The sequence below is a fragment of the Salmo salar genome, chromosome ssa03 (genome assembly GCF_905237065.1).
Source record: "Salmo salar chromosome ssa03, Ssal_v3.1, whole genome shotgun sequence".
In the NCBI taxonomy this organism is placed as follows: Eukaryota; Metazoa; Chordata; class Actinopteri; order Salmoniformes; family Salmonidae; genus Salmo; species Salmo salar.
This window is the reverse complement of record NC_059444.1, coordinates 49,697,989-49,712,880: the sequence shown is the minus strand read 5'-3', so window position 1 is coordinate 49,712,880 and position 14,892 is coordinate 49,697,989. Positions and strand designations below refer to the sequence as shown.

Here is a 14,892-nt window from a genome sequence, read left to right as displayed (position 1 = left end):
AGGAAAACCTGGTTCATTCTGCTTTCCAACAGACACTGGGAGACACCTTTCAGCAGGACAATAACCTAAAACACAAGGCCAAATATACAGTGCCTTCAGAAACTATTCATACCCCTTCACTTATAACACATTTTGTTTTGTTACAGCCTGAATTTAAAAAATGATAATCTCACCCATCTACACACAGTACCCAATAATGACAAAGTGAAAACAATTTTATAGAAAAGTTAGCAAATTTATTTAAAATGAATTACAGAAATATCGAATTTACATAAGTATTTACTGGTGTGGTAATTCAACCACTGCAAACCCTCCTACTTACTGGCCAATGGATTTTCTCATGGAGTTTTCATTCAATAGGGTTTTTAGTACATTTATCTTAAGCCAAACCTTTAAATACGGTGTACCTTTTAGTTTGAATTTTGATGACAGACTCAATAGAACATATCTAGTTATATATATATATCGGGTTCAGAATATTAGGCGTCAATGAAAGAAATCCATCTAAATAAATATATGCATATTCGTCTCCGTTTCAGCACCAATTGGTAGATTTAAAAATATAAACGCAACATGCAACAGTTTCAAAGATTTTACTGAGTTACAGATCATATAAGGAAATAAATTAATTAGGCCCTACTCTATGGATTTCACATGACTGGGAATACAGATATGCATCTGTTTGTCACAGATAACTTTTTTTTTTAAAGGTAGTGCGTGGATCAGAAAACCAGTCAGTATCTGGTGTGACCACTATTTGCCTCATGCAGCACGACACATCTCCTTTGCATAGAGTTGATCAGGCTGTTGAATGCGGCCTGTGGAATGTTGTCCCACTCCTCTTCAATGGCTGTGTGAAGCTGCTGTATTTTGTTGGGAACTGGAATACGCTGTCGTACACGTTGATCCAGAGCATCCCAAACATTCTCAATGGGTGAAATGCCTGGTGAGTATGCAGGCCATGGAAGAACTGGGACATTTTCAGCTTCTAGGAATTACGTACAGATCGTTGCAGCATTGGGCTGTGCATCATCATGCTGAAACATGAGGTGATGGCGGCAGATGAATGGCACGACAATGGGCCTCAGGATCTCGTCACGGTATCTCTGTGCATTCAAATTGCCATCGATAAAATGTTCTGACTTTACTGTCATTAATCTGATGACTGTTATTTATTTAATCCACTAACTATGTTTAATTGTTACCCGATTAAATTAATCATGTAACAATTAACTCATTAGGATTTGGGGCACCACGGAAGAAGTTGTTTAGAGTTACCATCTCCTGAATTAAACTCTATAAGGTCTTTACCTATAACCGATAAACAGTCATCTTATTAATCATTACCTCTTATCAAATACTCATTCTGAACAATCGTAGCCTTCTTGGATCTGCAAAAACCCCAGCCTTGCGCATTATTCAGTATTGGTTTAATCATTTATTTACTAACTAATGAAATAATAACACAGAATACACACACTTACATGAGACAAAAGTCCCTAGTGGACTGACAAGATATGATGGCTTGTTACAACATAGATGGAGAGGGGGGAAGAGAGAGAGAAAGAAAAAGGCACACTTGTGTACATCATGTATACATTCTAGGACTGTCCTCACATTAATCATATACCTTGCACACAAACCGTCACCTGTTTGAATTAAGAAATCAGGAATGTATTTACGTGTGAAATGCCCTCATTCATTGTTTATCTCGGTCGAATCCAAGCCTTTTCAGGAAAGTTGTTGGCTTTCCAGCTGTATGGCTCTGATTGTCCGAATGGGTTCTTCTATTTCCTGTCTTCTACTGTTGTTCACTCTGGAAGATAACCAACCATGTTGACGGTTCCCATTGGTGATGAGCGTAGTAATATGGCCTCACTTAGATTCGCTATTCTCGATATCTGACTTAAGACAGCTAATCAACTGTACCAGTGATTGTCTGAGGTGAGCTTCTCGCCTCTTCCTCCTCGTGTTGGTATTCAGGCTTTGGACCATGATGGACATGAGCTGCAGCTCTTCGTCTCTCTGGTCTAAAGGAAGGTGAGTTTATTTCCTCACCGCTTGTTGAGGTTGAGTTTCAACCATTTAAACATGTAGCTCTCGCCTCACCTTTCCTGGTCTAAATGTTGATTTCTCTTCCAAGCCTTTATGCACTCTTAGTCAAAGGTGGCATTCTGTCAATGCTGACAAGCTCTCCGACCTCACTCAGGGCGTGGCTACATAATGTGCAAAGGATATCAAAACTATTACCCTATTAGAAAACTAAAATCACATTCCTATCTTAACAAAATATTGTATGTACGACATATTGGATGAAAACTTGACAGATAAAGGGGTATCCTTTCCAAGTTACAGTATTTGGTTCATACAGTTTTTAATAACATCACAAAATGAAAACCAATATTACATTCGTTTTCCATAGTTCCCCACTGACCCTTTCCCACATTCCCCATGTTAAAATTATTGTTCCATTATCCACTTTTGGACGTTAGAGTTTTAGGAGGGCAAAAGTCTCTGGAGACAAAAGACATTCCATTAGCCAATATTGTAGAGCAAGAGAGTCTCCCTCTCTTGTAATTAACAACCGGGTGTGAACGGTCGACCATCCAGCAGCTCCCCCTCTCCCCTCTGTGGGAGAGAGAGGCCTGATTACTGTCACCCTCCACAAGTCTTATCTGACCCATTCTGATCCTCACAGGACAATCATGACACTGCCTATACAATAACCCCATCACCATCATGGGGCACTCTGTTCACCATTCTGACATCAGCAAACCGCTCACCCACATGACACCATACAGGTCTGGCATCTTTCCAGCACAGTTGAAACCGGGATTAATCTGTTTAAAAGCACACTTCTCCAGCATGCCAGTGGCCATCGAAGGTGAGCATTTGCCCACTGAAATCAGTTAAGACGCTGAACTGCAGTCAAGTCAAGACCCTGGTGAGGAGGACGAGCACACAGATGAGCTTTCTTATGTTGTGCAAACCCACAGTTTCATCAGCTGCCCAGGTGGCTGGTCTAAGATCATCCCACAGGCATAGTCGTAGGAAGTAGGGGTACTGAAGATGCTGCAGCACCCCCTGAACAATCAGAATAAAATAAAAATAGAATAAAAACATACACAAAAGTAGTGCATTGGGCCTTTACTAATTAATATTAGAGGTATTGCAGACTAAACATTTTTTTTTTCATCATCCCTCCTTTGGCAAAAGAGGTAGTTGAATAATTAAGAACAGTATCTTGCAGGATTCAATAGTTGGAATTTTAAGAGTTGCTGTCCCATTCTCTGCGATTGTCATTCTAATGGTATCCAGAAACAATTAAACCCTGTCCATTTACATCAAAAGGTGCAAAGTTATGGGCAAAGACACAAAACATCCACATCAAATTAAATATTTCTCTTGATCAAATAACATGGAAAACAACCACTCTTGGTGTAGTATTAATTTACCATCCTTACAAACCACTTAATGTAAATGTACTTTACTGTATTGTACATAGGCTGGTCATCTAGGTTTGTACCTGTAGACTTTTCATCACCATGATGAAAAACAATGCACAATACAGTAATTGAGCACATTGAGCCATCAAGTGGTTTGTGATGAAGTGATAATGTGGCTCAATTGGTACAGCATGGTGCTTGCAATGCTAGGGTTGTGGGTTCGATTCCATTGGGGAACCAGTATGAAAATGTATGCACTCATGTATGCTGTGGATAAGAGAGTTTACTAATATGGAAAATGAATGAATAGACCATTTCAGTTTTCACAAAGAAGTAAGTTGCATTTGCAAAGTATTTCAAGAAACTGGAAAACATATTGCATTCAGACCCCTTGACTTTTTCCACATTTTGTTACATTACAGCCTTATTCTAAAATTGATTAAATAATTTCCCCCCCCTAATCAATCTACACACAATACCCCAAATGACATAGCAAAAACAGGTTTTTAGAAATGTTTGCAAATTTCGAATATTTTTTTTTAATCACATTTACATACAGTTTAAGTCGGAATTTTACATACACTTAGGTTGGAGTCATTAAAACTCATTTTTCAACCACTTCACAAATTTCTTGTTAACAAACTATAGTTTTGGCAAGTCGGTTAGGATATCTACGTTGTGCATGACACAAGTCATTTTTCCAAGAATTGTTTACAGACAGATTATTTCACTTATAATTCACTGTATCACAATTCCAGTGGGTCAGAAGTTTACATACACTACTACCACTGACTGTGTCTTTAAACAGCTTGGAAAATTCCAGAAAATGATATCATGGCTTTAGAAGCTTCTGCTAGGCTAATTTACATAATTTGAGTCAATTGGAAGTGTACCTGTGGATGTATTTCAAGGCCTACCTTCAAACTCAGTGCCACTTTGCTTGACATCATGGGAAAATCAAAATAAATCAGCCAAGACCTCAGAAAAACAATTGTAGACCTCCACAAGTCTGGTTCATCCTTGGGAGCAATTTACAAACGCCTGAAGGTACCACGTTCATCTGTACAAACAATGGTATGCAAGTATAAACACCATGGGACCACGCAGCCGTCATACCGCTCAGGAAGGAGACGCGTTCCGTCTCCAAGTGATGAATGTACTTTGGTGCGAAAAGTGCAAATCAATCCCAGAACAACAGCAAAGGACCTTGTGAAGATGCTGGAGGAAACAGGTACAAAAGTATCTATAGCCACAGTAAAACGAGTCCTATATTAACATAACCTAAAAGGCTGCTCAGCAAGGAAGAAGCCACTGCTCCAAAACTGCCATAAAAAAAGCCAGACTATGGTTTGTAACTGCACATGGGGACAAAAATGGTACTTTTTGGAGAAATGTCCTCTGGTCTGATGAAACAAAAATAGAACTGTTTGGCCATAATGACCATTGTTATGTTTGGAGGAAAAAAGGGGAGGCTTGCAAGCCGAAGAACATCATCCCATCCGTAAAGCACAGGGTGGCAGCATTATGTTGTGGAGGTGCTTTGCTGCAGGAGGGACTGGTGCACTTCACAAAATAGATGGCTACATGAGGAAGGGAAATTACATTTACATTTACATTTAAGTCATTTAGCAGACACTCTTATCCAGAGCGACTTACAAATTGGTGCATTCACCTTATGATATCCAGTGGAACAACCACTTTACAATAGTGCATCTAAATCTTTTAAGGGGGGGGTTAGAAGGATTACTTTATCCTATCCTAGGTATTCCTTAAAGAGGTGGGGTTTCAGGTGTCTCCGGAAGGTGGTGATTGACTCCGCTGTCCTGTCGTCGTGAGGGAGCTTGTTCCACCATTGGGGTGCCAGAGCAGCGAACAGTTTTGACTGGGCTGAGCGGGAACTGTGCTTCCTCAGAGGTAGGGGGGCCAGCAGGCCAGAGGTGGATGAACGCAGTGCCCTTGTTTGGGTGTAGGGCCTGATCAGAGCCTGAAGGTATGGAGGTGCCGTTCCCTTCACAGCTCCGTAGGCAATCACCATGGTCTTGTAGCGGATGCGAGCTTCAACTGGAAGCCAGTGGAGAGAGCGGAGGAGTGGGGTGACGTGAGAGAACTTGGGAAGGTTGAACACCAGACGGGCTGCGGCGTTCTGGATGAGTTGTAGGGGTTTAATGGCTCAGCCTTGTTGGCTGCAGACCAGCAGTTCCAGAGGCTGCCGGAGACCTGGAACTCCACGTGGGTCGTGTGCGCTGGGACCACCAGGTTAGAGTGGCAGCGGCCACGCGGTGTGAAGCGTTTGTATGGCCTGTGCAGAGAGGAGAGAACAGGGATAGACAGACACATAGTTGACAAGCTACAGAAGTGTTGTTTCTTGTATTATTGTCTCCTGTGTCTTTAGAGAACTGTTTCACTTTGATATCCTTTTTCTTCTGTCCTGATTTTCTCTTTCTTTTCTTCTGTTAACTAGATATTCTTTGTTGTTCTTCGTTAGCTAGATAGCTTCTTCCAAAAGAGTCCCTAGCAACTGCTTAGCAACTGGTAAACAATTCAGCTAGCTAACTACAATTTTATGAAAAATTGTTATTTTTCAAAAGCCTATCTTCTTTGTTTGTTGCTAGTTTTTTCTCCTATTCAGTCTTGCAGTTTTCTTTTGCTTTTTTCCGATGTACTTCACTCTAAAAACCATGTAAATTTCAATATTTGTAGGAGCTCATTTTTCAGCTGCTGCTGCTCAAATTGGAGTTCCGGAACAATTATGTGGATATACATATAACAATATATACATATACACATAACAACAAATTATGTGGATATATTGAAGCAACATCTCAAGACATCAGACAGGAAGTTAAAGCTTGGTGGCAAATGGGTCTTCCAAATGAACAATGACCCCAAGCATGCTTCCAAAGTTGTGGCAAAATGGCTTAAGGACAACAAAGTCAAGGTATTGGAGTGGCCATCAAAAAGCCTTGACCTCAATCCTATAGAGAATTTCCCTGTGGTTCAGTTGGTAGAGCATGGTGTTTGCAACGCCAGCATGGTGTATGTAATGCCAGGGTTGTGGGTTTGATTCCCACAGGGGGGCCAGTACAAAACAAAAATGCATGAAATGAAATGTAGGCATTCACTGCTGTAAGTCACTCTGGATAAGAGTGTCTGCTAAATGACTAAAATGTCAATTTGTGGGCAGAACTGAAAAGCATGTGTGAGCAAGGAGGCCTACAAACATGACTCAGTTACACCAGCTCTGTCAGGAGGAAAGGGCCAAAATTCACCCAACTTATTGTGGGAAGCTTGTGGAAGGCTACCCGAAACATTTGACCCAAGTTAAACAATTTAAAGGCAATGCTACCAAATACTAATTGAGTTTATGTAAACTTCTGACACACTGGGAATGTGATGAAAGAAATAAAAGATGAAATAAATAATTATTTCTACTATTATTCTGACATTTCACATTCTTAAAATAAAGTGGTGATCCTAATTGACCTAAGACAGTGAATTTTTACTAGGATTAAATGTCAGGAATTGTGAAAAACTGAGTTTAAATGTATTTGGCTAAGGTGTATATACGATTTCAACTGTAAGTATTCAGACCCTTTACTCAGTATTTGTTGAATCGCATTTGGCAGCGATTACAGCCTCGAGTCATCTTGGGTATGACGTTACAAATTTGGCATACCTGTATTTGGGGAGTTTCTCCCATTCTTCTCTGCAGATCCTCTCAAGGTCTGTCAGGTTGGTTGGAGAGCGTCGCTGCACAGCTATTTTCAGCTCTATCCAAAGAAGTTTGATCGGGTTCAAGTCCGGGCTCTGGCTTGCCACTCAAGGACATTCAGAAACTTGTCCCAAAGCCACTCCTGTGTTGTCTTGACTGTGTGCTTAGGGTTTTTGTCCTGTTGGAAGGTGAACCTTCGCCCCAGTCTGAGGTCCTGAGCGCTATGGAGCAGGTTTTCAAGGATCTCTCTGTACTTTGCTCCGTTCATCTTCCCTCAATCCTGACTAGTCTCCCAGTCCCTGCCAATGAAAAACCTCCCCACAGCATGATGCTGCCACCACCATGCTTCACCGTAGGGATGGTACCAGGTTTCCTCCAGACATGACGCTTGGCATTGAGGCCAGAGTCAAATCTTGGTTTCATCAGACCAGATAATCTTTTTTTCATGGTCTAAGAGTCCTTTAGGTGCCTTTTGGCAAACTCCAAGCGGGCTGTCATGTGCCTTCTACTGAGGAGTGGCTTCCGTCTGGCCACTCTACCATAAAGGCCTGATTGGTGGAGTGCTGCAGAGATGGCTGTCCTTCTGGAAGGTTCTCCCATCTCCACAGAGGAACTCTGGAGTCTGAATACTTTCTGAATGCACTGTATATCAAACAAGTATTTTTATATTCCACAAGTATTATCATATTATTATTTTTTTTCAGATAATAATCAGACAAGTTACAAGTGCTGGTAAACACTCAAATACGTTTAGTTAAAATGTTTTCACAAAATGAGTGCTCTGGGCCTTTACTAGTCCTGTTTTACTGGACCAAAATAGACATCTTCAGCACGGGCAAGCATTTTTGCAGCACCCCCACCCCCAAACTACTTCCTGCGGCTATGCCAGGGAAGAAGCCGGATGTGGTGGTCCTGGGCTGGCGTAGTTACACGTGGTCTGTAGTTGTGAGGCCGGTTGGACGTACTGCCAAATTCTCTAAAACGAGGTTGGAGACGGCTTATGGTAGAGAAATTAACATTCAATTATCTGGCAACAGCTCTGGTGGTCATTCCTGCAGTCAGCATGCCAATTGCACACTCCCTCAAAACTCGAGGGGTCATGTGGCGTTGTTTAGTTTGGCAAAACTGCACATTTTAGAGTGGCCTTTTACTGCCCCCCGCACAAGGTGCACCTGTGTAATAATCATGCTGTTTAATCAGCTTCTTAATATGCCACACCTGTCAGGTGGATGGATTATCTTGGCGAAGGAGGAATGCTCAATAACAGGGATGCAAACAATTGTGAACAGCATTTGAGAGAAATAAGCTTTTTGCGCGTATGAAACATTTCAGGGATCTTTTATTTCATCTCATGAAACATCTGTGTTTTGCATCAAATAATGCTAAATGCATCATACGGGTCAGATTTCTGTATTTTCAAAGTTAGACATCTTGAAAACTTGATTGCTGACATGCAAAACGTTTTGGGACTAGATCAGCAATGCACTAATTAACCAAATACCAAAACTTTTGTTTTTCGGTGGAGTTTTCCTTTAAGATTTAAGGTCAGAATAAGCAGAGAGAAAAGTGCATAAAAAGTGAATTACGTACCATTTAAGCTCGCTTAACTTGGATCGGGACCCTGGATTCTACAATAATTACATTATTATTTAAAAAATTCCTCAAGCTCTGTCAAGTTGGTTGTTAATCATTGCTAGACAGCCATTTTCAAGTCTTGTCATAGATTTTCAAGCTAATTTAAGTCAAAACTGTAACTAGGCCACTCAGGAACAACTCCAGTGTATATTTGGCTTTGTGTTTTAGGTTATTGTCCTGCTGAAAGGTGACTTTGTTTCCCAGTGTCTGTTGGAAAGCAGACTGAACCAGGTTTTGCAATAGGATTTTGCCTGTGCTTAGCTCTATTTAATGTATTTTTATCCTAAAAAACTCCCTAGTCCTTGCTGATGACAAGCATACCCATAACATGATTCAGCCACCACCATACTTGGAAATATGAAGAGTGGTACTCAGTGATGCATTGTGTTGGATTTGCCCCAAACCTAATGCTTTGTATTCAGGACATAGTTAATTTCAAAATGTTTGGCAATTTTACTTTAGTGCCTTATTGCAAACAGGATGCATGTTTTGACTTTTTTTTTCTGCACAGGCTGCCTTCTTTTCACTCTTTCATTTAGGTTAGTATTGTGGAGTAACTACAATATTGTTTCTCCATCCTCAGTTTTCTCCTATCACAGCCATTTAATGCTGTAACTGGTTTAAAGTCACCATTGGCCTCATGGTGAAATCCCAGCGAGATTTTCTTCCTCTTTGGCAACGTCGTTAGGAAGGAGACCTGTATCTTTGTAGTGACTAGGTGTATTGATACACCATCCAAAATGTAATTCATAACTTCACCATGTTCAAAGGGATATTTAATGCTTTTTTATACCCATTGGTGTCCTTTGCGAGGCTTTCAAAAACCCCCCTGGTCTTTGTGGTTAAATCTGTGATTGAAATTCACTGATCTACTGCTGGACCTTACAGATATGTGTGGGGTACAGAGATGAGGTAGTCATAAAAAAAAATGTAAACACTACTATTATTGGACATAGAGTGTCCATGCAACTTGTGTGGCAAATTTTTACTCCTGAACTTATTTAGGCTTGCCATAACAAAGGGGTAGAATACTTATTGACTCAAAACATTTCAGCTTTTAAATTATTAATTTGTAAAAAAAATAATAATAATATACCTAAATCCACTTTGACATTATGGGGTATTGTGTGTAGGACAGTGTCACAATCTCAATTTAATCAATTTTAAATTCAGGCTGTAACAACAAAATGTGGGAAAAGGGGTGTGAATACTTTCTGAAGGCAATGGCGTTGCTTACCAAGACAACATTGAATGTTCCTGAGTGGCGTAGTTGCAGTTTTCACTTAAATCAGCTTGAAAATATATGGCAAGACTTGAAAATAGCTGTCTAGCATGATCAACACCCAACTTGACAGAATTTTCAAAAGAATAATGTGCAAATATTGTATAATCCAGGTGTGTAAAGCTCTTAGAGACTTACCCAGAAAGACTCACTGCTGTAATTGCTGCCAAAGGTTATTCTAACATGTATTGACTCAGGGGTATGAATACTTATCAAAGATGTATTAGTGTTCTATTTTTCATGAATATTTGTACATATGTTGTACATATGTTAGAATTTCTTTCACTTTCACAAAGTATTGTGTAGGCCATTGACAAAAAAAAGACAATTAAATCAATTTTAATCCTGCTTAGAAAAACAAAATGTGGAAAAAGTAAATCGTTTCTGAAGGCACTTGGGTGGTCTACAAGTGGTGTGTGTGTGTCACTCGTAGATCCAGTGTCCGCTGCTGTCCTCCCAGCACTGTAGCTCATTCTGCCTGAACCACAGAGAGATCTCTCTCTGAGCGCTCTCCACAGAGTCACTGCCATGGATCACATTCCTACAACACAGAAAGTCAACAAGATATAATTTCATGGTCACTGATGATAACACATGTAACAGTATTGCTTCCATCCCTCTCCTCGCCCCTACCTGGGCTCGAACAAGGGACCCTCTGCACACATCAACAACTGCCTCCCACGAATCATCATTACCTATTGCTCCACAAAATCGGTGGCCCTTACAGAGCAAGGAAAACAACTACTTCAAGGTCTCAGAGCAAGTGACCTCACTGATTGAAACGCTATTAGCGCGCACCCCGCTAGCTAGCCATTTCACACCAGTTACACACACAATACACAGACACATTTTACCTGCCCACTTCCATACAGTAGTCTCCTCTGATGGTTCCTGGTAGGGAGTCTGCCGGGTTGGTCTCTCCCAGCATCTTGCGAGACATCTTCACCACATCCAGACCTTGCCACACCTAAACACACATATACACACCTGGATGAACAATTGCACAACTAGGGATGTGCACATTAACGTGGATAACCAGTAACCGTTAAAATTGTGTAAACCCTAATAAAATATGTAAAATGTCTTGAGCGGGAGAGGGTAGCTGTGTATGTAGTAGTATGCATGCTATCTCACCATGGCAACGATGGGTCCAGAGCTCATGTAGCGCACCAATCCATTGAAGAAGGGTTTGTCTTTCAGGTCCCAGTAGTGCTCTCTCAAGAGATCCTCGGACGCCTGGCGAACACACACAGCCACATCACATCAGAGAGAGATCAAACACAGACAGTATATCATAAGCCCCTTTCCCAAACATAAATCACATATTTTATTTAAATATGTCTTACAAGATTTCTCCAGTTACCCCCTTCACACTGCTCTGGAAAGGCTGATTATTGCCTGTTTGTTTTGAAAGATGGCGTACAAGTGTTGTAAACTATGTTAATAAGCCGTCAAATGAAGTGGTTCTTCTCCTCGCGTGTGTGTTTGATGGATGTGCGTCATGGTGTGTGCTCTAACCTGGACTAGTTTCATTCCCACCAATCTGAAGCCCTTTTTCTCAAAGCGCCGGATGATCTCTCCCACTAGCCTCCGGTGCACACCATCCGGTTTCACAGCTATGAAGCTGTGCTCGTTGACGCCCATCCAACCTAGGACGAAAGCATGACCATCATGTCCAGTCCCAAATCAACCCCTAGCCTATGACATTTGTTGATTGGCCATACCTCGTAGATTTGAAATAGGCAGCTGGGGTGTGTGAGCAATATGGTGGAAACTCCATCTAGCCCACTGATTATGGCAAACGTACAAATCTGTTAGGGTGGCAGGTAGCCTAGCAGTTAGAGCGTTGGGTCAGTAACTGAAAGGTTGCTGGTTCGAATGAGCAAGGCACTTAACCCGAATTTGCTCCAGGGGCGCCACACTACAATCGCTAACCCTGTAAAACAAAACATTTCACTGCACCTATCCGGTGTGTGACAAATTCTTCTTTTTAACAATCATGTGTGATACACCTAATATCAGTCCAAGCAAGTACAAGCAATAAAATATCACATCTATTACTACAATATCTCATGGCCAATTTAATATGTTCTAGAGAGGATTTAGTTAACTGTTGAGCTGAGCAGGTGTCGGATTACACACACCCCCACACCTTCGATAAAGTGTTGCTTGTAAACCATACCTTTTGGCTTGCGTGAAATATGAAATAGCACCTTACCATCAGATTCCTCAATTCGTGCATGTTTTGCCTCCAAATCCTCATTTTCCCCCTGCTGAACAGGCAATGACCGTTTTCTTCGTCCCATATCATAGAATTGCTTGCGCCGAGGTGCTCTTGTGTGAGTGCCACCAACCAATCAGATTGCTAGCGTCACCGGCGCTAAACCCCGCATATTACTACAATTCCTCTTATTAAAATCTGATTACATAACCCTAACCTTAACCACACTACTAACCTTATGCCTAACCTTAAATGAAACCAAAAAGCACAATTTTGTTTTCATGAATTGTTTTGATATACTGTAGGCCTAGACAATTTTGACTTTGTGGCAAATAGTGAAACTGGATACAGTGTCCGTGATGTAATCGTTGTAACTATGTTACAGCAAAGATGATGGGTACACTGACAAAATACATGTCTCTCCGCCCTAACAATTGGAGTCATTGTCCACAAAGAAGAACGGCAGGCTGACTAGCTCCCGCCTATCGTTTCTTTGGATTGGTGGACACATCTCATTGTAATATTCGACGAGGGTTGTCGATGTCAACCGCCCGTATCCAATGAAGAGATGCTATGCTACTAGCCTCATGATATGAATATGCATAGCCATCTCGCGACAATTCCGATAGTGTTTTTTCTCAAAGTTGCCAGGATATCACGTGTCCTACTTATATCAGTACACTCAAAACAATGTGTGCATTACAACACTTATTCGACCAAATAAGCCATTTAAGTTTTTGTTGACCAAATTTCGACACACTCATTGACCTCCATACAAAAACTCCTTGCTTGCTAAGTAAAACAACACCACCTGCTGGAGGGAGACAGATTTTCCGCCGAGTTTGGCCACTCCCTTCCTCTTCCTATCTGGGTACAGCTGGCACGATCACGTGATCAGTGCAGGTTTTTGTGAAAGCGTTGCTCGGTTTCCACTAGTTACCACAGCCACAAAGTCAGAATTGGCTGTACAAAAAAACAAAATTGTGCTTCATTTAACGTTAGGAATAAGGTTAGCAGTGTGGTTAAGGGTTATGTTGACAATCAAAATTTAAGAAGATAAATTAAAGAAATTGGCGGGGTTATTTCTTTGCGGCTGTGGTAACTAGTGACAACCCATTTGCTTTGTTGCTTGTGGTGCTTTCAAGAGAACTGGGAACTCGGGGAAAAACGAGGTCAAATCATGACCTCAGTGATCTTCAGCTCGAACATTCGGAGCTCTAGAAAGAGGCTTTTACCCAATCGGAGCTCGTCTTTTCCCGAGTTCGCAGTTGTTTTGAATGCAGCATTAGAACTCCGAAGCGTAGACATAGGAAAGCACTATAAAGACAACTTCTTGTGACGATAAATAGGCTATCAACGCATTTGAATGGTAATGTAGCCTATGAAAAAGCCAATGTGACAGCGGCTATGATTAAAACCGGCTTGAACTTCTACCCTGGCCCTCCAATATTGGCAACTTACGGAACAGCAATCGATCGACGATCACACAAATGTCACAAGGCAATAGAGTCCCACTCCATTCGCAAAATAACGCTGAACCTTCTGCTACGTTCATACTATGTAGGCCTACAGTGTCAGGTGAAAACTTGAATGACTATAGCTGCGAATACTAACCACTACCGCCAGTCTGCTGCAAGCAAACCAGTATCGAACATATGCAATGCATTTAACTTCAATCAACACTATGAAATTCAGGAAATGTCATATAAACCCATAATAAGTGCAACCAACCTGTTTGGAAAACACTTGCCAATATAGTCAAGAGGAAAATCATCGTTGCATCATCCACGGGGAAAAAGTGAAAATAGAGAAGAAAGTCCTATACCTTCACGTATCTTCGGAAGGCAGCCAGGAAGTAGGGCGCGAACGCGCACTGTGTGGAGTGATTCATGCCATAATTCAGCCGAGTGAAGCTACTGATACCTTTCACCAAGTTACCGAACATCTTCCTAGCTTCATAAGATACCGCCATGCATTAACGTGGACTGTCAATGGAGACAAGGACTGCAGTCCAAACATGTTAATTTGACCCTGGTTGGTATAATTTGTGGAACGTTCCAAGAGGAATCTGTTCCAAAATCTTCGTAAATAACAAGGTTGCCAACAAATAACGCATACAAAGTTGTATCGCGGTGGAATTGGATACCGGGTAGGGAGTGTGCTATGTATTTACGTGTTTCATTCACCACGTTTATTCCCGAAAAATTCATTCTGGTAGCCTCCACCATTTCTCGTTTAATGTTTTAGTTATTATTTCCGGTGTGTCGGCATTCGGCCAGTGAACTCTACTGCGCCTCAATTAGGCTATCGTTATGGTTAACATGTAACTTAACTAATGACTGCTAGCTCCAATATTTTATTAGCTAGGTGGCTTGTACACAATTGTTACCGATGATACTGTATATACCAGCCTACTCGTAATACAGAAACATACATTGTATTTTGCCAAGTTCTCTCTGTGTTAATCCTGTTGCCCAAATATAGCAGGTAACTTCTGTCTGTGTCGAAGATGTTGTTGAGTTCAATTTAATATATGCTTTGACCTATTTCAGGTAACCTCAAGATCCTTGACTCACTACAGCTGCTTTTGAAGAAC

At 41.2% G+C, this 14,892-nt stretch overlaps 1 protein-coding gene across 4 annotated transcripts; it reads right to left on the bottom strand.

The window, feature by feature from the left end:
• Positions 1–8,479: 8,479 nt before the first annotated feature.
• nme3 (NME/NM23 nucleoside diphosphate kinase 3) lies at positions 8,480–14,658 on the bottom strand. Of its 4 annotated transcripts, none has more exons than XM_014192166.2 (5): positions 14,483–14,658; positions 11,594–11,724; positions 11,210–11,311; positions 10,930–11,042; positions 8,480–10,616 (listed from the first exon to the last, which is right to left on the bottom strand). In XM_014192166.2, exons 2-5 carry the CDS (start codon positions 11,717–11,719, stop codon positions 10,499–10,501), a joined length of 459 nt encoding a protein of 152 aa, XP_014047641.1. In that variant the 5' UTR covers positions 11,720–11,724; positions 14,483–14,658; the 3' UTR covers positions 8,480–10,498.
• Between the last annotated feature and the right edge of the window lie 234 nt (positions 14,659–14,892).

Coding starts and splice junctions, on each gene's coding strand:
- nme3 (XM_014192165.2), bottom strand. CDS start 12,381: ATGGGACGAAGAAAACGGTCATTGCCTGTTCAGCAGGGGGAAAATGAG. Junction 11,725..12,293: donor ACGAATTGAGGAATCTGATG/GTAAGGTGCTAT, acceptor CTTTCGTCCTAG/GTTGGATGGGCGTCAACGAG. Junction 10,617..10,929: donor TACTGTATGGAAGTGGGCAG/GTAAAATGTGTC, acceptor TCTGTGTTGTAG/GAATGTGATCCATGGCAGTG.